Genomic DNA, 24,365 nt, shown 5'->3' on the forward strand with positions numbered 1-24,365 from the left:
TAATGCATTGTTATGTCTTTGGCGTCTGGCTAACCTGTCTCTGGCGCCTGGCCAACCGTTCAGTTGGTGACCTGGTCAATTTGACTTCACTCAGTTAATGGAACACGCACTGTGGTACTGTGACATGTGGACCACCCTGTAGTATGCATAGGTGTATTTAGCCCGAATTTTACGATTAGACAGTGCCATAATACCTTTCCTGCAATTTAGGTTTAAATCTACTACAAAATATGTTTTGGGCTTAGATACCGAGGGGGAGGCTTTGAATCAATTTTACGGGGAGAGCCCTCATCACTCCTTGTTTATGCTGGGGTTTCTTTATGTATATGTGTTTTTGCATTCTTTTCAGGCAAGTGCAACTAGGTAGAGACACTGTTGATATTAGTGACGTCTTGGGATACAAAATTGGCTCAGTTTTTAAGCTTGTTCACCAGACAGGACGCAATTTTAAGGCCGTTTTTACTGACAAAGTTTCAGACTTGAGGGATGTTGTTTTAGAAGGTAAATTTTGAATCGAATGAGTGTCTTTACAATAAGATGTGTGGTACACACTTATACAGAATGTCCCCAAAAGAATGCCAGATTTCATTCTACTATGAATCTAATTTATTGACTCTGTGCATGCCATTTCGACTGGTTTTGAATCCTAATAGCCTAAGTGAAAACACATCTATCCCTTGATACGGTGGCAGGAGGGGGGCACAGGAATGTACGGAGCAAGGGTTAAAATTTTTTTTAATTTTTCGGGAAATCTGTTGTTTGTTTTTTTTGCCACTCACATAAGAGGGGAATTCAGTATATGTTGCCCCGATACTGCATTATTGATGCTAAAACCATGTCATTGCATTAAGTAGTCCTGGGTAAATATTGCTGAACACTCTTCCTCTGTGATTAGTGTTTAAATCTTTTGCTTACTCTTTTTGCTGTCTGGTTGCGATTCCCCGGGCTGAGAAAGAATAATTTAATTTGTCATTTTTTTTATGATAAACTAGAATTGTAGTTGAAATGATTGCACCATACAGTATATACATGTACATATATTTTCTATTGCAACAGATCATCGTTTCTTCCATGGTAATTCTAAAGCGCTCTGTAACAATTTTGGTCAAACGGAGTTTCTTAGCCTACATTCTCAAGATCACAATATTCCATCTATTATTTCAATGGCTCTTGAAACACTTCCTCTTTTTACAATTTGTATTAAGTTTTCTTTTAATTTTTAGAAGTTACAAAATCTACTGTTAATATTACAATTAATACTACCTAACGTATGTTCAGTCAACCAAAAATATTCTATTTTCAAACAAATACTTATTAATTAGAAAAAAATATCGAAACATGTTTTTAATTTCTTTTGCATCTTGTTGTCGTTAACGTAATTTTTTAAATCATTGTTTGTATCAATTTTTTCTTAGGCATAGGTTCTGGTGAGGATAACCAGAGCCAATGGGATGATAATACTTCTCAGAAGCTTTCACACAAGGAGATAGCTCAGCTTCGCAAGGAAGGGACATCAGCTGCAGATATTGTAAAGCAGCTTGTAGAAAATAATGCTGCTTTTGAGTTAAAGACTGGATTTTCACAAGTAAGATGATTTAAAGAATATTTGCATCATATTTAGAATATTCCAAATATTATAGGATAAATTTTATAAAGCTTAAAGTTAATCAACAAGGGCTACAAGCATAAGAAAAATTTTAGATAAAGGATTAAAAGCCCACAAAAAAAGGTTTAACCATGATGTAAATTAAACCATCAAATTCAGCATGTCTGAGAATCCCCAAGTGGTCTTTCAAGCCACCATCTTCTAAAAAACGGAATTTAGTACTTTCCTGAAAAGGATGGTCATGGATATGCGTCTATATGTTTGCCTTTTTTTGCTGTTTTTGTCTTGGGATAATCGCGTCCAAATAGGATCTTCGAATTTAGAAGAGGGCTCTTTGAATGAAAATGGAAAAGATTTAGCCCTCAATCCAAGCATCATAAGGGATTGCGCCATTGCTAAGTGTCCATCTCTGCCATTTTATACGGCAATACTGCAATTTTGGTCCTAATAGTGCCAAAATACTATTGAAAAATTACATAAAAAGCAATCTTAATCAAACGAAATCAAAAACAACATTAGAGCTCAAGACTTATATAAGCTGTTTTAAAGTTTAGGGTAGGCTACTCAATTAAAGAGACTAAATTTGGAGTTGAAGACTTGCTCCGAATTTGACATTTTCTTTTTTACTGGTCTAACAATGCTACAATACATCAACGTACAAGACTACAAGTTGACAATAATGTAGTAACAATAGTGTTCAGTATAGTGTTCAATAGTGTTCAGTAACAATAGTGTTCAGCATACACGATTATAAATACTGCTAGTTCTGACTGAGTAAATAGATGCAAAGGAGCCAAAATAATCGTACTGAATTTTGGCATGTCAATAGATACCTGTAAAAAATAATCTAAGTTGTTCCTGGTATGAAGGCCATGCTTTATTGACCAAAGTGTAGTATTTTGTCATGACCAGTGTCTCTTCTGGCGGCCTTCCAAATATTCCTGCCTATTTTGACCATTTTTGAGTATTCTGTCGTAACTTCTGCCTTCCATGAATATTTATGAGTTAAGTCTCCTAGACTTTAAATGAGACTTATTCGAAGCACATTCTATTGACAACAATTTAAAGTGCTATAAGCACTAAAAAATTAAAAACATTAAGCTGAATAAAAAAATAAAGCTTTAAGTTCAGTGCTATCTTTGAATCATGAAATATTTTTGGGAAGTCAGGGTTGTCTACCGATTCATTGACCGTGTTTAATGTTATTGTCTTAGGTTCTACTTTGGGGGACCTGACTGGACTTCATTTGACATTGGAAGCCTCCACTCAAGCGCCTGAGCAAAGTAATGGCCCTTTTGACCTTTGGAATTTAGGACCCTCTTGCAATGGTCATTTGCGAGGGATGCTTACTTAAGGTGCTAAGCAAAAAAAAATTTCTTGGTGCTGAAATTTTTTCAGCACAATCAGGAAACCACTAGAAACCAAGAAAAATGTATGTAGAATGAAATTGAAATTTTGACCAGTTCACAGTCTTTGCTTTACTTCGTCAAATATAAAAACACGCTCTGACGTCAATTTAAGCGATTCAGGTTTTATTCTTATTTTACGTGATTTTCAGTTTTTATTTTCAATTTTTTATTGTTGTCTTGCATCATTTTTAGGAGAAGTACGTCAAGAAGAAAGAAAAAAAGTATTTCGAATACATCGAAGTGTTGAGACCATCGATTCGCCTTATAGCCCAAATGCTTTATGCCCAGAATCCTCTTAAGATTTTGTAAGTTGACCCTGTCATTTTTTTTATTTTTTTCTATTTTCCACATCGGTTCTATTCAATCCTACCCCTTTATATTTCCCCTTTGTGTTTTGTTTCCTATTCATTTTCTTTTTAGGTCTCTTAGTGTAAATTCATCTGCATCTTATGGTCATTGTATTAAAATTCTGTTTTACTCATGAAGCTTATTCTAGTTACTGGCGAACTAAATTTAAGATTTTAACAACAGTTTCAATGGGTTGTATGTGGATTGCAAGCAGTCAATCTAAAGCGTAAAACTAGGACCTGAAGACGCTTGATTGTGCGATAAATATGAAAAAAAACTTACCTTTTTTCAACTTGTTGTTGTTAATAAGAGGGTATAGACGAGAGATATACTTTTCTCTTGATGCACGTGGCCCTCATTCTTTTATTTGCACTTTATTTTTCTTCATGGGCATTTGATAGAAGACGTAGTACAAGAAGATATGCAACTTTTTCTTCTGTCATCTTCTTTCCCTTCTACATTCACCAAATAGAGATTCGTCTCATTATTGTGTTATTTCACATAAACACTTTTTCACTTATCAGTATCCACTTGGTCAATATCTAAAAATGACGAAATAAAATATATCTAAAATGAATAAACGCATTTCATCTTCCATGCTTCTTTTTTTCTAATTTTTTACCATTAAGCTCATCTTCTTTTCTATAGTATTTTTTTCTTTACATTTTTTTTTAACACATTATAAATATATCACATCCTTACCTCAAAATTGAATAAAAACCTGTTTCTTTTATAAAGTGGCCTAGATATCTCACAGACAGCTTCCTAGCTCACTTTGGGGCTTTTTTCAACTTTGAAATTTAACAACGAAATAGACGATAAATAAACATACATATTTATCCCATGAATAAACACATGCAGATTTTTTTTTGTAGGTGGAACAATCAGATCGGTCTGAAGGTATGCTGTTTGACAATGGGTATGGCATATCTGTGGCGTTAAGCAAAATGGGCGTAAGTCCACTTTTTTCCGAAAATGAATTAAGAATGGTTTATAAGGGCTCGAAGAGGTCTATCGATTGGTCTACTCAAAATGGGCTTATCTTCAACTATGACCGAGTTATAAATTGTTCCAAAAAGGCACAAAAAAGAGTAGGTCCCATATGTTCCAAGAAATGAGCAATTAGCAATTTCGGAACTTCCAGTGAATTCCGATCAAAAATTTAACTAGGAATCAATCTTTAAAGTTTCAAGTTTCTTAAAATCTGATTTGTGAGAAAGACTTTTTCATTGTGCTTTTTTATTTTCATTTTGCTCTCCTCTAAAATCATAAAAAGTGGACTTATGACCTTTTTGCTTAACGCCACAGATATGACTTAAATAGGCTTGACGAGCATAAATAGGCAAATCTATGCTAAAAAGAAATAGGAATTTAAGGTCAAAGGAACAGACATTTATTTATTTAATCATCATTGTTAAAAAATGTATTAATTTTTTTCTTTTATTCGTATATTATTTTACTCATTTGTTATTTTTTACATTTATGTTGGAACAAACTTGAAGCTTAAACACCATAAATGACAGGAGGAATGCCGTCTGCCTCAATACCACACCAACTTCAACATGTCTTATTTAAACGAAATGAATAAATTATGATCTATGTATAACCCAAATGAAGTTTGGTATTGCATAGTATTGTTGTCTTGAATGTACACATTTTGTATTTATTAAAATAAGTTGGTTTCTTCGAGGAACGTGAATAATCCACCGACGCATAATCGAAAGTATACTGGATTGGGTTTTTAAATTTGGGAGGTTAAAGAACGTGACCCTCCCACCATATGCACCTGCCTGCCAATAATATTCGATCAGTTCATAACATAATGTTTAACCCATTAAGAATAAGAATAAGTGAATCAAGTGGACACCTTCACTTACATAGGAAGTATTATTAGTAAAGGCAGTGGGTGCAGTGAAGATGCTAAAATTAGAATAGGCAAGGCTCAGGTTGTTTTTCATAGTTGAAAAGAGTTTGGAAGAATAGAAAGATAAGTCCGTGAACCAAGAATAGAATATTGAAAATTATAGTTATGACAGTGGCCAAGTATGGTTATGAAGCGTGGACCCTCTGGAAAACGGAGTAGATTTTGCTAGATGATTTCCAGAGAAATTGCTTACGAATTGTATTGGGTACCCAACTGACTAACCGTATCTTAGACAGTGGGTTGCGAAAAGTGTGGTTCAAAATGACACGTTCTGCGGATGATGGATAAAAAATTGCCAAAGATTGTCTTTGTCGGCCAACCGTCTAAGGCCAAACGAAAAGCAGGTCGTCCCAGAATGGGGTGAGAAAATGGAGGGAGGCTTTGAATAGATTGGGATGAAAGAGGCGTGTGCGTAACTGTGTTGACCTCAGGTGGCTTGGTGATACTGTGAGTTTTTGGTAGTAGCAGTAGTTGATAACATTTAAATTTTGTATGAATTGGAATAATGGTGATTTCTTTTCCACTGAAGTATAGATTATTAAGTATTTTTTCAAGAATTTTTTTTCTAGTTATGGTAAAGAGCAAAATAAAACTTGGCTAAGGGGAATTATCCATATAAATGGTTCTGTATAATGTGTATATTGATTCAAACAACACTAATTAGCATTTTAATAGCCTTTTAGATTTGGGGAGATTTTAATTTGCCAACCCTTCTAAACAAACTTTTGACAATAAAAAAAAAACAAAAAAACAGCTAACAAATTTCGATTAAAAAAAAAAAAATCTTAAAATATTTGTAATACTTTTTTATATTTGTTTCCGATCTGTGTACGTTTTTTTGTACTATTCATTGAGTTTGTTATATAATTTTATGTAAGTAACTCAGGCGTTTATGTAGTTGAATTCAAAGTTAACGGTATTTTAAAGGGGGTTGCTTTTATTTATTTTTTTTTTTTTTTTGTAGCCCTTTGACTGTTTTATTTACTCTAGTTCCATCCTCGTCCCATTTTGATTTGAGCTGCCTTCGTCGAAAATTTTATGTTTATTATTTTACTTTTATTATTTATTATTTTTATTATATTGTTGAAACTATTGGTTATGTTTATTCTTTATATTGTATAATTAAATTGGTTATTTTAAATTGGAAAATGGAAAACACTTAGCAAAACAGTGTGAGGTAACTAAAAATAATGAGTACCTAGCACATAAGGAGTATTTTTTTTATAATTTGTTGCGGAATGTCCTATATTTTTCATATATGTCCACCCTCTTCCGAACACTCCTCCCCTTATTTTCTTGTCCGTAGTACAAGAAGGAATCCCGTGCTTTTCCTGACTGAATGGAAATAGTTGTTTTTTTTATTCTTGAGCAATATTATTATTTCAGTAAGAATTGTTTAATAAAACTGAATATTTTAGAACCCATTCAAAGGAAGAAAAGTTGATGGCGTTGCAGCCACAGACTATAAATGACACTATAACTGAATATTGTACAATATAACTGAAGAATTGTATAATAAAACTGAATATTTTAGAACCCATTCAAAGGAAGAAAAGTTGATGATGTAGCTGAATCACAGAAGATACCGCCACAGACGATACATTACTCTTATACAGTTTGATAAATTGGATACATTCTGTAAAAAAAAGGATAAAGAGCGTTAGTAAAACTTCAAACCAACATAAATTAACTAGTTTAAAACCTTAATTTTAAAAATCATAAATTGTTGTTACTGAAGGCATCAAACCAAAATAAACTTCAATAGAAATTTCAATAAATAATTGAGTCTAACTAAAAAAAAAAACAGAAATAAAAATTTCTAAACAGAAGAGATTACTACAAATAAAAATGTATGAGGTTGTCTAAAGTATTGTAGGTTCTTTGGAGCCATGTGTGAAAAACTACTGTGGAAAACAAACATCCTCGGAAGTATGATGGTCACGTGAAGTATCACTCAATTATAATTTTGTCAGTTTTCCTTAAGTTACTTTTTGCCAATATATGAATTCATATTTCTTAACTGATGATTGAATTGTGCATTTTGTTGGTTGGTAGAGAGGAACGGTTGGTTGGGGGATGGTAAGGAGGAATGGTTGGTTGGGGGTGATAGTGAGTAATAGGGGGATGGAAGGATGGACCTGTAGGGAAGGAGTAGGGTTGTTGGGAGGAATATGTCTATTGTGGAAACGATTATGTAAAGGACTTTAGTGTTGTTTTGTTTTTTAGTTATTTTTAATGCTGTTGGCTGGTGTGTTTAAAATATGTTAAAAATTTTCTACTGTACTCCAACAAAAGTGTAGATTTTGCATTAGTGCAGTAGATGTAAATTGTAAATAATTGAAACTATATTTAGTAATAAAGTCAGTATCAGTATCACTCTAATTAACATATTCTGTTTTCTTTCAGGAACTTGAGGATTGACATGCTCTCACAGATATTGACTCGTGCTAACATCAGATCCGGAGGAAGATATTTAGTTTTTGAGAACAGTAGTCTCGGTTTAATGACAGCGGCCATTATGGAAAGAGTTGGCTCGGTGGGAACTGTTTACCAGATTCATGGAGGAAGTGGATCCCCAAAGTAAGCTTTTTCTAGAATTTTTACTTTCCACTGAGTCATATACTAAAATGTTCAGGTAAATGTTGAGCCGATTTAGTTTTAAACCTGCCAATTAAATTAGGAATTTTGGTAGAGGGGACAATCTTCCCATGTATTAATGGAAAAGCTTTACCTGATTAGAACTGATTTAAAATGACTGTTGATGTTCGAAAACCAATATAAACGATTAAATACGAGAAACGACACATAAAAGATGCATTTTTACTCAATTTCCCTCGTTAGTGGGCTTTGAGGATCGATTTATCTTCTCTGGCACCAAAAAATTGTGGCAGTTGATAAAATGCTTAAACCAAATTAAATGTGTTAGTCATCAAAACCATTAGAAGTCAGAAAAGACAAAGTTATTTCCTATAAAATACTGTCCACTTGGTCTTCTATGTGTTTTCTACTTCTAAGAAAACATATATGATATGTATTTGTGCAGACTTATTTTACTTAAATAACGTGCTAGTTAATGCAGATAAAGGTTGTTGGTAAATGAAGAAAAAAATATTATCTCATTTGAAATAATGTAGAAGCATCCTTTGTTGTTTCCTTTGAAGAGAGACTGCTGTCCCTTTTTCTTCAAGTTTCCCTAGACTCAGAAGAACACTGCTCCTGAACCAACGTAAAAGCGTAGCAGCTGCCGATAAGGCCTCATCGCACATATTAGTTGTATGTTATCGTTCTCTCCAGCACTCGATCTAGCTCTACATCGTTTCTTGCCACCGTTTCGCCGGCTACCTCTTCAATGTTTAAATGTATTTTCAAATTGGTCTCTATTATCTCGGATAAAGAGGAGCTGCTATTTCTTGGAAGCAGGTTACAAAGGCCTTTGTTACAATTTGTTACAAAGGCCAAAGGTTACAAAGGCCTATTATCTCGGATAAAGAGGAGCTGCTATTTCTTGGAAGCAGGTTACAAAGGCCTATTCTTTGGAAGCAGGTTACAAAGGCCTTTGATAGCTTGTCGAACTTCCGAACATGTCGGGTTGGTAAATGATGGATTATCAAGATTGGACTTGCTGAACTTTTTTCTGCCTACTCCAAAATTATAAATGATCCTTCTTCTGATTGACTGGTTTAAATACCCATACCCATATTATTCACAAACATGGTTTTTTTATGAATGGATTATATTGCATATAGAAGAACTAAGAGGATTAAGATTTGAAGTCAAGGTTTGGATTCTTTCTCTTGAAATTTCATTAGATCTTCATTGGTGTAATTCTTGATTTATATCCTAAATCATAAGATCTTCATAGGTATAATTATTGATTTATATCCAGTCATAAGATCTTCATAGGTATAATTCTTGATTCATATCCAAAATCATAAGATCTTCATAGGTATAATTCTTGATTTATATCCAAAATCATAAGATCTTCATAGGTATAATTCTTGATTCATATCCTAAGTCATAAGATTTTCATAGGTATAATTCTTGATTTATATCCAAGATCATAAGATCTTCATAGGTATAATTCTTGATTTATATCCAAAATCATAAGATTTTCATAGGTATAATTCTTGAACTTATTCATCTTTATAGTCCTGTTTTGCATAATTTTTGAAAAAAAAGTTATGAGCTACTGAATTTATTTTTAGTCAATGCATTGAGTATATGAATTTATCAGAAGTTAGACACATATTGAAAACATTGAGTTTTGTCAACTTAAAGAAACTGATGAATATGAAACCTTGCTTTGAGGATACAATTGAAGATTCTACCGAGACTGAACAAATCTCCATGGATGATGAAAAGGAGTCGAAAATTGGTGAAAAAAGAAAGCCAGAAGAAATCAATGATTTGAAAACTGCAAAGAAACCTAAGGTATTTCATTATTAATAGTTTAATTTATTAATAATAATATTAATATTATTAACAGGTACTTCGGCTGTATTATTTCAAAAGAAAATATATTATAAGAAAGAACTTACAGAAGAGCGGAAGAACTAAAAAATAAACTTCACTTTTTTATTGTTATTAAAAAGCAGTAGTTTGTGCAAAGAAGGTGTTTTTAAGCATCAAAGTAATAGTGACTATAATTTTGATTATTGGCTAAATTTATAACTATTTTTAAAAATGAAAAAGGAATCTAGGGCCTTTTGGAAAAATTTAAGCATATATGTTTACAGTATGTTTTACTGTTATTAAAAAGCAGTAATTTGCATATAGTTTTCTCGTCCAAAAACAAAAAGCCGATTTTCGCCGTGGGAGATCGACTTTTGACCGAATTTTCACAGTGTGCCAAAGAAACAGGGAAATAGCATAAAATAAACAGTGGCTACAATTTTGATATCATATGTTAAATTTATAACTACATTTTTAAAAATGAAAAAGGTATATGGGGCCTTTTTGAACAAAATAAAATATTTATGTTTACAGGATATTTTACTCTCTTTAAAAAACAGTAATTTGCTTTAAGTTTTCTCGTGGAAGAACAATAAGCCGGTTTTTCGCCGTGGAATATTGACTATTAACCGAATTTTAACAGTGTCCCAGATTAAAAAAAATATATATATTAGAAGTTTTGCCGCAACCTCTACCAACTCTTCATTGAATTTGAACAAGCATTTGATATTATTTCGAGAAATTACCTGTGTATATTCTCCTCCATTAAGGAATCCCGCGAAAGCTAGATGACGTTATCAAAGGTATGTATTCAAAACTTAGAAGCCTTCTCATGCCTAGTCTAGGCCTTACTGACAGCTTGCAGACGTCCAGAGGAGTTCTTCCAGGATGTTTCCTGTCCCTAGAGATTTTTAACCTCTTCCTCACTGATGTCTTTCAAAATAACATTAGGCACACGTATATGGGGGAGGGTCTTACAAAATGCTAGCCTACACCAGCGACATCGATGAAATGGCTGAAACGTCTAATGATCTACAAAGTTAAGCCAACAATGTCCTCGAAGTGTCTAGTTTTTTTTGTTTTTTCAAATGACAACAAACGCATCCAAAACAAAGGCTGTGTGCTGCTCGTAAAAGCAGCAGAATGCAGTTAAGCAAAGCCTTAAACTAAATGTAGAAATAATTCAACGGGTCGATGAGTTCGTCTAACTTGGTCGTCTGCTCACCACTGAGGAACCTGGGCATCACAGAAAGCGTTGAGATGATTTTGATACCACAGGATTAATTTTTAGCTATTGCTAAAATGAGAATTAAAATGAGAAAAAAAACATTTTCAAAAGAAAGAAAAAAAGAAAAAAAGGGAAATTTTAAGAACCAGATATGATGTGGTAAAACAGATTGGACCAATTGACAGAGTAAGCTCATTTTGAGAATATAGGTTCTGAAACAAGATTAAAAAATATCACTTAGTGCCTTTTAACTATCACTTAGTACTTTTTACTGTGCACAAAAAAGAAGCAGAAAAAAAAAATATGATTCCATCCTCCTGTATAGGTCCTTTATGAGAGAATTATAGTTACAAAGAAAAAGGATGAGCTGATGGAAGTAATATTTTTTATCACTTCGGATGGCGTCGAGTGAAAATCAAGACTTCTTATGAGGTAGGGAAAGGCTTACAAGAATTGATTTAAAGGAACAAGGAACTTCATGGGAGGCAGCAAAGAATTAAGTTTTTAGTTAAACAGGGTGTAGGAGGAATGTGTAGAGTTTTTTATTTGCCAAGTGGTTTGATGGTCTGATAAATTTTTAATTACTACAGTATTTTTATTAGAATAATAGCTGTGTGACAATGCATTCATTCTACATTCTACTTTTACATGGTATTCATTCTACTTTGTTTCGAGTTTACAAATAAAGAGAAGACAAACTTGAAAGTATTATGTAAACCAAAATAGGACTAAACATGCCCAATAAGAGGGTTTTTCGGCAAGTCATATCCACCTTTTATATATGCAAGTTTATTATGTAATTGCCTTTTAATATTCATTTGAAATGTACTTTCATTCGCAACACGAAAATTTATTAATTAGATATGAGTCAGCTTCTAAATGTGTAAAAACGAAAACAAATGAACGGGTATCATGTGAGTCACGTACGGATGAATTTATTGGTGGTGGAAGAGGGCTCACGTTTTGGGTGGGGCCTTTGCTCCTCTTCTAACTCTACTTGTCACCTCTGCTACCTCTGCCTCTGCTCCTCAACACCAAAAAAAATGGGCTTTAAGAAAGTTTGGGAAATTATTCAAGAATCATTGACTAAAAATAGCTATTGTAGTTATGTCTAACGTCACCAATAATTTACGCAACTTTTACAGGTATTAAACAGGTATTACAGGTATTAAACACGAATTATCACACTGCTAGAATAAGGAACGAATCAGTCCCTAAAACGATTGGTTCTGCAATAAACTGTTTCAAACTTGTTCTTGCGGTTATTTGTGGTGACACCAACGCTGAAGTTAGTAGGGAACAATGCTTAGCACTTATAAGCATGGGGGTGCCAGAACTTGTACGTCAGCTGCTACATCGTTCTTCAAGGGGTAGGGTTCGTAGAGCCACGAGGGTAGATGCGTAAGTGACACACTTGGTTCTTAGGATGATTTTAAAGCTTTTTTTGTTCTATTTCATCATCAACAAACTTAACGAACATTTAGCAAAACCTCCTCCGTCTTTTGAAGTGCCCAGGATTGATTTTCCTAAAACTGAGAGAGGCTGCGACTTCTACCTACTATTTACAAAGAAGCCTCATTTCTGCAACAGAAAGGGAGCTGTCACCTTCTTAGCATCCATGTTGTGCGCTTAGACATATTCCTTCATATGAAGGTTAGGTTTGGGAATAAGTCTTATCCCTCTTCCCTATTGACCAGAAGAACATCTCAAGGAATTTTTAAAAACTTGGGTATGTCAAGGCCCTTCTTCGATGCTTTAGTCAGCCCTGATCATAGGCAGCGCGCTAGCGCTGCCTAAGTAAAGAACGATGTGGGCACAATGTGTGTTTTTTTTCCATACCCGGGCAGTTCGTTTCGAATGAGTTGTCGTTGAAACTTTGAAAAGGGCTCATTTGATTGGAAATCGGAGTTGATAGTGCCCTTTTTAATAGACGAAAGTGATTGGAGCGCAACTAGCCCCCCCCCCCCCCCACTCCCATCGGTCCCCCAAACACATTCACTAAGAATTCTAAGTAAGCCAATTTGTTCAGCGTAGTTGATTTCCAGACATTGAATATATTTTTTAGGAGGACACTCCCCCAAAACCCTCGGGGCAAGGGTTTACACTTATGCCCTAGGGATATATATGAACGATTTTGCCACAATGTATCATTTATTTTTTTTTTTTTTCCTTTAGAGCAGGGCACTTCGTATCGAAGAATTTGTCGTAGAAACTTCGAAAAGGGCTCATTCAATTGGAAATTGGAGTGGTTTGTGCCCTTTTTAATAGTCGAAAGTGATTGGAGGGCTACTATCCCCCCCTCCCCCACGCCCATCATTCCCCCAAACACATCCAATCAAAATTTTGAGATAACCATTTTGTTCAGCGTAGTTGATTTCCAAATAGAAAATATGTTTTTGAAGAGGACACTCCCCCACAACCCTCAGGGCAAGGGTTGTAAGTTATGCCCAGGGGGCATAAAAGGTTTTTATAGAATGCGTTGTCGTAGAAACTTCAAAAATGGCTAATTCGATTGGAAATTGAAATGGCTAGTGCCCTTTTTAATAGTCGAAAGTGATTGGAAGGCAACTAACACCCCTTCCACGCCCACCGTTTCCTCAAACACATTCAATAAAAAATTTTGAGATAGCCAGTTTGTCCCACGACCTTCAAGTTCAGGAAATTATACGTTTGAGCAGGACACTCCCCCCCTCCCCCCACAGTTTTCAGGGCAAGGGTTATAAGTTATGACCTGGGGGCATATAAGGTTTTTATTGAAATCTTTGTTGTAGAAACCTGAAAAAGGGTTCATTCGATTTGAAATTCAAAGGGCTAGTACCCTTTTTAATAGTCAAAAGTGATTTGAGGGCAACTAGCCCCCCCTCTCACGGCCACCTTTTCCCCATACACATCCAATCAAAATTTTTAGATAGCCATTTTATTCAACGTAGTTGAAAGTTTTGGAAATTAGGTCTTTAAGGATGACAATCCCTCCCCCCACAGCCGTCAGGGCAAGGGTTGTAAGTAATGTTCTGGGGGCATATAAAGTTTTAATTGAAAGCGTTGTCGCAGAAACTTCAAAGGGGCTCATTCAATTGGAAATTGAAAGGGCTTGTGCATTTTTTAATAGTTGAAAGCAATTGGATAACGACTACCGCACCACTCACGCCCAGCATTTTCCCAAACACATCCAATCAAAATTTTTAGATATCCATTTTGTGCAACGTAGTTGAAAGTTTTGTAAAGTTGGTCTTTAAGGATGACAACCCCTCCCCCCACAGCCCTCAGGGCAAGGGTTGTAAGTAATGCCCTGGGGGCGTATAAAGCTTTTATTGAAAGCGTTGTCGTAGAAACTTCAAAAGGGCTCATTCAATTGGAAATTGAAAGGGCAAGTGATTTTTTTAATAGTTGAAAGTGATTGGATAGGGACTAACGCCCCTGTCACGCCCACCGTTTTACCAAACACATCCAATCAAAATTTTACGATATCCATTTTGTTCAACGTAGTTACAAGTTCTGGAAATTAGGTCTTTTAGGATGATAACATCCTCAGAGCCCTTAGTGCAAGGGTTGCAAGTTATGCCCTGGGGGCATATAAAGTTTTTATTGAAAGCGTTGTCGTAGAAACTTCAAAAGGGCTCATTCAATTGGAAATTGAAAGGGCTAGTGCCTTTTTTAATAGTTGAAAGTGATTGGATAGTGACTCTCACGCCCACCTTTTCTCAAACACATCCAATCAAAATTTTGAGATATCCATTTTGTTCAACGTAGTTGAATGTTCTGGAAATTAGGTCTTTTAGGATGATAATCCCCTCAGAGCCCTCAGTGCAAGGGTTGTCAGTTATGCCCTGAGGGCATATAAGGTTTATATAGAAAGTTGTTGTATATTATTTATAGAATAGATTTTAGTCTTCCTCCAATCCAATTTTTATTTACAAGATATTTTAGCTATCTATGAGGTAAAAACTTTGCAAGTCACTGGTTCAACGCTAGGCTTCTTAATTACTCATGAAGAGATTTACATTTCTGATAATAATGAAATAAAACTGACATTTCAGAATGCTTGCAGAATAATTTAAAAGTATAGTACCTATGCATTTCTAAACTAAAAAAAGATCGAAAATTGTATTCTTTTTATTCTAAGAAAATAACTGTATACAAAACTTCGAATACCGTATCACAAAGTTCGTCATTTATCTTTGAATATTAATGCGTCGAAAAAGAACTCCTTCAGGCAAACACCAGAAGTATATTTGAACTGCGGGATGTGGCTATAGTTATCGTGAATGAAAATCAACTTATCCACTCTGTGTGGACTGAGGCCATTTCTCTTCTATAAGTCACTATCATAGTCACTATCAGGCCTAACACCGAAAATAGTCTTTCTGCATTCAGACTTGTCTGAGGAATATAAAATAGCTTCCTGGCAAGTGCGGTGACGTAGGAAACTTTACCCCGATTGTGTCTTAAGGACAGAAAAACGTTGCCGTCCCCGCCGTCTTTGGTTTCTCCCGACTATTGGCAGCGCGCTAACGCTGCCTAAGTAAAGAACAATGTGGGCACAATGTTTTTTACTCCATACCCGGGCACTTCGTATCGAAGGAGTTGTCGTAGAAACTTCGAAAAGGGCTTATTCGATTGGAAATTGGACTGGCTAGTGCCGTTTTTAATAGTCGAAAGTGATTGGAGGGTAAATAGCCCCCCCCCACGCCCATTATTCCCCCAAACACATCCAATCAAAATTTTGAGATAGCCATTTTGTTCAGTGTAGTTTATTTCCAGATAGAAAATATATTTTTGAGTAGGACCCTCCCCAACAACCCTCAGGGCGAGAGTTTTCAGTTATGTCCTGAGGGCATATAAGAACGATCTTTTCAAAATGTATCATTTATAATTTTTTTTCCTTTAGAGCAGGGCACTTCAAGGGGTCGTCGTAGAAACTTCAAAAGGGGCTCGTTCGATTGGAAATCGAGAGTTTTAGTGCCCTTTTTAATAGTCAAAATTGATTGGAGGGCAAATAGCCCCCCCCCCTACGCCCATCATTCTCCCAAACACATCCAATCAAAATTTTGAGATAGCTATTTTGTTCAGCGTAGTCGATGTCCGGATAGAAAATATGTTTTTGAGGAGGACACTACCCCACAACCCGCAGGGCAACGGTTTTAAGTTATGCCCTGGGGGCATATAAGGTGTTTATAGAAGGTGTTGTCGTAGAAACTTCAAAGCAGACTCATTCGATTGGAAATTCAAAGGGCTAGTGCCCTTTTTAATAGTCGAAAGTGACTGGAGGTTAACTAGCCCCCCTCCCACGCCCATCATTCCCCCAAACACATCCAATCAAAATTTTCAGATAGCCATTTTGTTCAGCGTAGTAGATTTCGAGATAGAAAATATGTTTTTGAGGAGGACACTCCACCACAACCCTCAGAGCAAGGATTATAAGTTACGCCCTGGGGGCATATAAGGTTTTTATTGAAATCTTTGTCGTAGAAACTTGAAAAAGGGCTCATTCGATTTGAAATTCAAAGTGCTAGTGCCCTTTTTAATCGTCAAAAGTGATTACTAATATTTGTTGTCGTTGTTGTTGTTTAGACCAGGGCACTTCGTATCAAAGGAGTTGTAGTGGGAACTTCGAAAAGGGCTTATTTGATGGAAAATGAAAAGGGCAGATGCCCTTTTTGATAGTGGAAAGTGATTGGAGAGCAACCAATTCTCCTTCCACTAACCCCCACCCATGCCTACCCTCCCATTTGCCCATTATGTTTTAAAACAAAATGTTGCCTTAACATTAAACAAAAATGAACAGTGTTAATGCGAAATCACATTAAGGCATCTCAGTACTATCCAAAGAACGACTGAGAGCATTATATTAAAACTTTTGGGGCTACTGCTGCTTTTAAAATTTAACAAAATCAAAATGGCGCCAGAGCGTCCAAGCTATCAAATAAAGTTAATCGATTTTTTTGTAACTGGTGGCAAGTTTTCTATTTCTGGTAAACTAGAGGAGGTATGAAAATATATTTGTGACCAGTTTTTAAAAGGGTGTATTTTGTTAAAATTGCTGAAAATTTTTCTCCGGCATACAAGCAGCAGGCCAAACTATAAAGTCTTAAAAAACGAAAAGATTTAAAGTATTATTTTCTTTTTTCCCTGAAAAGGCTAGGTCTATATAAAACGAACAGAAATTAATTAAAAAAAACTTTTTCCAAAAAATAAGTTTTTCAAAGAAAAGTAAAGAATTCGTAGAAAAGTAAAGAAAGCCTGAAACTACCACAAATCAGCATCGATAAATAAATGAAACCCAAAATGAACAGAAATTACAATGAATAACCGAGTCAAACTCAAAACGAGCAGAAATTAACATAAGTTGGGCGCAAAACCCCTGTGCGTTCCCAAGGCCAGAACATAATTTGCTCTTTACTGAAAAAATACAAATGAATGTGCATTGTCAGTTTAATATACTTATACTAATATTTAGTAATCAAAATGTTAAGATTATTTGATTTATCAAAGTTATAAAAGTAAAAACATTTATATTTTTTCAGTAAAGTGCAAATTTTGTTCTGGCCTTGGGAAGGCATTGAGTATTAATTGAGTATTTTTAGTGTTAATCAAGATTAATGGTTTAGACTGATGATATGTAAATTAGCTGACTCATTTTCACCGGACCGGCTTCATACGCTTCAGGCAGGTTACATGATTTGAACATTTTTTTGTGGGGGAGGGAGGGGGGAGGGGAGGAGGGTTAAACCTGGTAAAACACAAATTCTTAATTAACGTTGTGACCTTTTTAGATCGTTTTATTGTCCAGAAATGTCAATATGCCAGTTAAGAAAAAACATCTTTTTAGCCGATTTTGAAGCCGGACCCCGGCACTCGGCATGTTGCTACTCTTTCCTCGGGAAAATGGAGAGCTTCCCAGGGAACACATAGATTGTTGAAGGGACCCAATGACTTGTCATAAACAGTTGCAATAGACTAGTTACACTTGGTATTTTATACTGAGCCATGTTCCATTTGTAATGTTTCATTCGTCATAGATGTAATTCCGGTCATTCGATTTCATTACGTTAATTTTTTTTTTTCGCGTTGAAAACTGTAAGCTTACTGGTTATTATTAATTCTTTTTTTTTGTTTTTTTTTGGGGGTCCAATAAGTGCATTTAACCTGATATAAAATAAAACTTCTTTTAAAATTTTAAGGTATTTGTCTATTTTCAATTAAAAAATTATAATCTTTTTTGAAACACCGTAAATATTTTTGCAGCTTACATATATCTTGGCAATCATTTTTTTCTTGTGTAATTTGTCTGCATCATAGACACTTAAAACGATACAACCACTACTGATGCAATATGACGTATGTGTGCTTTTCGAATGTATTCATAAATATGACGTCATTTACATAAATATTTTCCCCCAAAAATTAAGGCTCTTAACGAATTTTCTCAATATTCTGACCTATCCAGATCGTTTGTTTAGGCGAGAATATCTCAGGATACCAATTTTCCCGAAAAAATATGGAACGTTTTTGAGAAATCGTATAAAAATAAACATACAATTATTGCTCGTTTATGAAGATAGTATTTATATACTATGTTGTGAAAAATCAAAGAGGACAGAAAAGGGTAATATTTGTCACGAATTCGCCTTTTTTTGTGTGGATCGAGTAAGTTTAAGGAGGGACGGGGATACTTCGAGAAATGTAAAAATGAGAAATGTAAAAATGTTTTCTGATTTTAATACACTATAAACAAGTTTTATTCTGGAAAGATTAAAACGTCGATTAAAATCAATGGAACCCTGGCTCATCTTAATCTCAGAAACGCTTTCAACGGGTTCTAGACTCTCGCCCCATCCCCCCTCCCGCCCAAACCAGATCCAGGAAAATAAATATTCCCAGTCTTACCCCACCGAGAAGTGGTGTCTTCGTAAAGGTTGAATATTATATGCAAGTATCGATAATCATAGAATTGAAAAATTAATAGAGAATCCTTTTTATTATTCTCATTTTTAATTTTTTAGATGAGCATAAAGAATTGGGAGGATGCATGTTCCGCTTGGAAAGAGATTCAAGAAATGCCATTGGACGGACTCGTGATTGTGACGAGACAACCAGAGCCTTTGGTTTTGCCACTGCTGAAATTACTTGCACCATCCCGTTCCTTTGCTATCTTCTCTCCTCATATTGAGGTAATATTTTATATATTATATGTGTATACATTTAGATTTATATTTTATTACATATTCTTGTCTGTTCAGCCTTTAAAACTCTGAATTTCTCTCAAGAGAACGGAATTCTGGAAAGGAAAATGAAGAAACTTCTCCTCAAAATTAACGAAAATAGTTGCAAAATATATTTTACGAGTATACCCTAAGGGCTTATTTTTAATATTAAAACGACCGAGTAGTTTTCTAGTTTAATATTTACTTAGCTTTAGTTAAGGAGAAAATGCAAAAAAAGTTGACGATTTCAATCTATATATTTTCTTATTGCTGTGACCTATATGGCTTTTCTTTGTTTGTTCTTCTTCACAAAGAATGGGACCATTAAATACCCCCTTGGTCTTAGGCCCTGAAATCAGGTTAAACTGGATTGATTTTATAGCTAGTAAAAGCTGCCTATCTAACCTTCATGACACACACAAAAATACTTCAGACTTTTAATTAAGAAAAAATGATAGCTCTCCTATGAAAAGTAGATGCTGGAGTACCCTCAACCAACATTTCAAGTTATCTCAAGAAATTACAAAATCTGTGCTTGCTTGGCTTTTCTTGTCTATTGTAGTTTTAAAATAAAAAAGAAATATAAAACTTCCCTGTTATAGAAATTCAAAAGTTTCTTTTTTAAATAAAATTTTGAAAAATTAGTTTCAAAATGAAAAAATTTCTACTTTCAAAGGTTCAAAAATCGTTAGAAATAAGCTTTGACTTTTTCAATTACTTTTAATGAGTTTTTTTTTTTTTTAAGGTCAATTTTTTCCCTTTTGAATGCGGTAGAACGATTTGATTTTAAAAGCTTTTATTTCTAACTATCTTTGTAAGCGAGAAAGGGGGTCTAGTACATTTTGGAAATATAATTAAAGCTAGTTAAGTGATGCCCTGACAGAAAACGGTAAATTGGGATGCGACCTATTGACCTTTGACCTAATCTGACCTCCGGGAATTTGGCTGGTTTGTAGAAGAGAGTCATTCGCATATAAAGCAATTTATCTTTTTTCTTGGAATCTTAATTTTAAGTTCTTCTTTATGTTTTAATCATTCAGTCTTTTCTTCTTCGAAATAAAAGGCGCCTAAAGTAAAATTTGACTCTTGTCAGAGCTTAGCTTTACCGTAGACTCTCACATAAAAGGCGATATTTTTGAATTATATTAATGAGCCATTTTGTTGACAATAATGGTCTAGCTTTACGATCAAAACTGAATTATTTGGAGTTAGAAATTACTTGACCAAGTTACTGAAGACGTTCCGTAGGACGCTTGAACGTTAAAGAAGAGCGCTTCAGATAATTCTCACTCCAGAATGGGAGAGTACCTTTGAAGCGGCCCACTTGAGGTAAGATAGGAGAATATTCACTTATGCCCTGTGTGCCTCTGGAGGCACTGAGAGAGAGATAAGAGATATTTATTTAAAAAAAAATCGCTATCACAAGCCCACAAAGGGCCGAATTCGGACTTTGGAGTCGACAACAAATAAATCGTTACACTAAAAATGCAAAGAACAACAACAAAATAGAGAAAACCATAATGAACATCATTTAATAGTCAATAATTAAAACTGTAAAAAGTCAATTAAAACATTAAAAAAACAAAAATTGGTCAAAATAAACTTAGAGCGAGACATAAATGCATTAAAAACTGGTCAAACTAAACTTAGAACGAGACATAAATGCATTTAAATTAAAAGGGATACTAAGAAAGTGTCAGCAATTAAACTACAGTAAATCAATAAAAGAGTTAAAAAACAATAAAAACTGGTCAAGAAAGGGGGGGGGCAAGCAAAATAGTGCAAGAACCTGGTCAGTACCATCAGCTAGTAAACAAAAAAGAGGGAAAAAAGAAACTATTGAGACATTTTATTCATTTTCTATGTAATGAAGGGGATAAAAGTTCTTTCGTATCTGAAAGTAACGCAGCGAATGGGGGAAAAAGTAGGGATGGGCTCAGAAACAGCTCGAGACGGCCGTATTCTGGATGGGGAGTGACGTTTGGGGAAAATACTTTCCGTCCGAGGGTTTTTTATGGCATTTTTTGCAAAACGGAGGCACAACGAAACCCTCCTTTGCTCCAGGGTTTTCAGACTAGCTTTTTTTAGGAGCAGAGAGTACGGCACCTTGCCTTCTTTGAAAATTATTCGCAAGGCCCTTTTTTGAATTGATTCGATTTTTTCCGATTCTTCGCGAGAGATACCAGGGTGCCAAACTGGACAAGCATATTCTAGATGCGGGCAGACAAGAGACGTTTAAATTCTTAAGGAGTGGGAAGGGGGACGCTGAATTCATTTAGGAACTTAAGGAGGGCGATAGACACATTAACTCTATGGATAATGTCTTTAACGTGGATATGCCACTTTAAATTTGAAGAAATTGTGACCCCAAGTAGTTTAAATGAGGACACAAAAATTTCAGGAGGGAGAGGATTAAGAAAATAGGGCAAGGATTTGAGGAAACAAATGGGCATTATCATGGACTTAGAGGGGTTTACTGTATTGTCTAAGTCTAAGGCCTCGTCTACAATTTCATTGAGGATACTCATAGGGTCACTTATTAAACTTCTGAAGCAAGTTTCAACAACCTTTATGTCATCAACAAATTTCCATCGGTCAGGAAATTCCTTTGCAAGGCTGTTGATCATTATTGAAAAAAGGAGGGGACCTAAGAGAGTACCTTGGGGTATGCCGTTGTGGACAGGGAGAGGATTTGAATAATGATTTTGGTATTGTGACAACTTGCGATCTATTTGTTAAGAAGGAGGCAACTAGTTTCACCAGTAAGGGATTAATATTGAATTCGTTAACAAGTCTCTCAATTAAAATATTGTGGTTAACAAGGTTGAATGCTTTTTGAAGGTCGATGGAATTAAATTTAGCCAGGAATTAGGCTTTTCAAGGATTTTACCGATGTGATCAATAAGAGAAACGAGGTAATGGGAAGTAGAGGTGGATTTTAGGTTCCCAAATTGTTTCAAGTCAGTAAGAGGTAAGATTTTTTCCTTCAGCCAATCTGCAAGTAAACCTTCATAAAGTTTCGAGAAAATAGGAGTAAGAGTAATAGGCCGGACACCTTCAAAACCAGGCTGTCCGTTTTTCTTTTTCAAAGGGGTTATGCAACCCTTTTTCCAAATTGTAGGAATTTGCCCAGACTCGGTAATCTTGTTAAACAGGAAAGACAAGGGCTTAGACAATAAATCACCGAAGGCACTAATAAGAGGAAAGGGGATATCCAAAGGATAAATACTTGTCTTTATTTGTTTTTGAATTCTTCTTTCTATCTCAGACGGAGAAATAGTGGGTAAGGAAGGAGAAAGGGCTACTGATGGTCATTAGTCGGACAGTTGTGGAAGACTCTGGAAAATGGAAGCGAGGAATTTATTGAGATTATTGGCAGTAATATCAGGGGACTCGGGTAGATTGAAGTTAAGCTGTTCAAGCCTCCTGCCACACAGATTTTTAACCTCAGGATACCAGTTTTTTGGTTTATTAGTAAACAACACTTCGACCTTATTTTTGTAGTACAATCCTGCCGATTTGCAAATTTTTCTTTTAATTGATTTTCTTCGTTTATTGGCTTCATCTGGTTTACCACTTTTGAAAAGCTTCAATCTGGTTCTAATTAGTGTTTTTATAGTTTGGTTAATAAAGGGTTTGTCACTGGAGGAATTTTTAAATTTTTTTTCCGGGAAGCAAATTTGATATTTGTCAATTAGCTTTTTGTGGAACAAAGCCATTTTCTCATCAAGAATTTTTAAACTATAAACATCGGACCAATCTTAGTATTCTTAGTAATCAGTATTCAGCCACATACCAAAAGAAAGAAGACCAGAATTTTGAAGAGGACAATAACTGCCATAAGTTATTGAGAAAGAATGATTAAAATTGGAGGAGGGGGATAAAAGAATTGAAAGATGGTAACTCCTACCTAATGGAGGCAGAGGTGCGGGAGGGTTGTAAAAATTATGCATATTAGTTAAAATAACATCAAGAGAGGTATTTCCCCGAGTCGTTGGTATTTTAACAATATGCTTAACTTTAAGTGAGGAGCAAAAAGAAACCATTTTAAGGTCGTTTGCATCGCCAACTAAAAAAAGACCAGCATTGGGGTATTTAGAAATAACAAAATCAGCACTTGTCTGCAATTGCTGGATGAATTTACGTTTTGACTCGATATTTTGATTTGGGGAGTAATAGAAAACGGCTATTACAATAATATTAAATGGACAAGGGAGAACTTTTGGTCTAATACTTAGCCAGAGGATTTCATCATACTCGGATAAACTAGGGACTCGAATAACCTTTGGGTAAAGGTTACTCTTAGTAAAGAACAAAAAACTGCCACCCTTTTTTTCCAAGTGGGTGATCTAAAGGACGGAGTTTGATAAGCTCTGAATAATTTGTCAGGCACAGAGACCCTGGTTTGTGGGACTGTACTTCCTTCATAGCTATAGTATCGATGAGATTCGATTCTGAAAGCACCTCGAGGTCAGTAAGCTTTTCAAAATTAAGACTTTCGGCATTAGTAACTAAAAGTTTGGGAAAAACAAACCAATTGGGGAATTTTGACAGGGATACTTGGTGTGTTTGAGAATTTCCTGGGTGGGGTTTCAATTTAATATTATGATGCTGCGGAGAAGTAGCGTAGGATTTACCTTGGGGATTTGGAGGTGGAGGGGAGGGCGAGGATACAGTCGAAGCATGATGAGGAAGGTGCGACTTGTTTTCAGTTGTCGGGAAGTGCAAACAATTAGTATTTGATACAAGACAATTATTAAATGCAAAAGGTCTCAAACATGAGTCACACTGGTAGGGTGGCCAAGAGGGATTAAACGCATGGGTCGGAGGCTGGAAAAATAAGAGCGGGACAGACGATGATGGACTTATCAGAGGGAGCAACTTGGGAGGGGTTAACTGGAGTGATAAGAGGGAAGGGATTTTTCTGGGAAAATGGACTTTTTTGCTTGGTGGTAAAGGTGAAAGTTTTTTGATCGACCATAGTGGATTTGTGATAAAAAAGGAAGAGTATGCGCTGATGAGCTAATTTTATTAATTGAATGAAGGGGGCTCCGCTTTTGGGTTGATTGAGAACTTGTAACTATTTTACTATTAAAAATTTTACTTGCGCTTGGCTATAGCACGATAATCCCTGTTTTTCAAATGTAATAACATGCACTTAGTTTCGAAACAAAGGCCACTTTGAAATTTATGG

General features: G+C 35.2%; 1 protein-coding gene across 1 annotated transcript; it reads left to right on the forward strand.

Annotated features, from left to right (window-relative positions):
* The first annotated feature begins 326 nt into the window (after window positions 1-326).
* On the forward strand, window positions 327-19,237 carry LOC148951410 (tRNA (adenine(58)-N(1))-methyltransferase non-catalytic subunit TRM6-like). The gene is made up of 6 exons (XM_089091093.1): window positions 327-501; window positions 1,416-1,585; window positions 3,208-3,320; window positions 7,694-7,867; window positions 9,493-9,718; window positions 18,971-19,237. The coding sequence occupies exons 1-6, from the start codon at window positions 327-329 to the stop codon at window positions 19,220-19,222; spliced, it is 1,110 nt and encodes a 369-aa protein (XP_088947219.1). The 3' UTR covers window positions 19,223-19,237.
* Window positions 19,238-24,365: the final 5,128 nt, after the last annotated feature.

This window comes from Artemia sp. Qi Xiang Cuo, chromosome 6, assembly GCF_049724085.1.
Source record: "Artemia sp. Qi Xiang Cuo chromosome 6, ASM4972408v1, whole genome shotgun sequence".
Taxonomy (NCBI): domain Eukaryota; kingdom Metazoa; phylum Arthropoda; class Branchiopoda; order Anostraca; family Artemiidae; genus Artemia; species Artemia sp. Qi Xiang Cuo.

Bases quoted from the DNA above. Each gene is read 5' to 3' on its own strand.
- LOC148951410 (XM_089091093.1), top strand. From the start codon at position 327: ATGTGTTTTTGCATTCTTTTCAGGCAAGTGCAACTAGGTAGAGACACT. The intron at 502-1,415 runs GTAAATTTTGAA...ATTTTTTCTTAG, and splicing joins GAGGGATGTTGTTTTAGAAG to GCATAGGTTCTGGTGAGGAT. The intron at 7,868-9,492 runs GTAAGCTTTTTC...ATTTATTTTTAG, and splicing joins GGAGGAAGTGGATCCCCAAA to TCAATGCATTGAGTATATGA.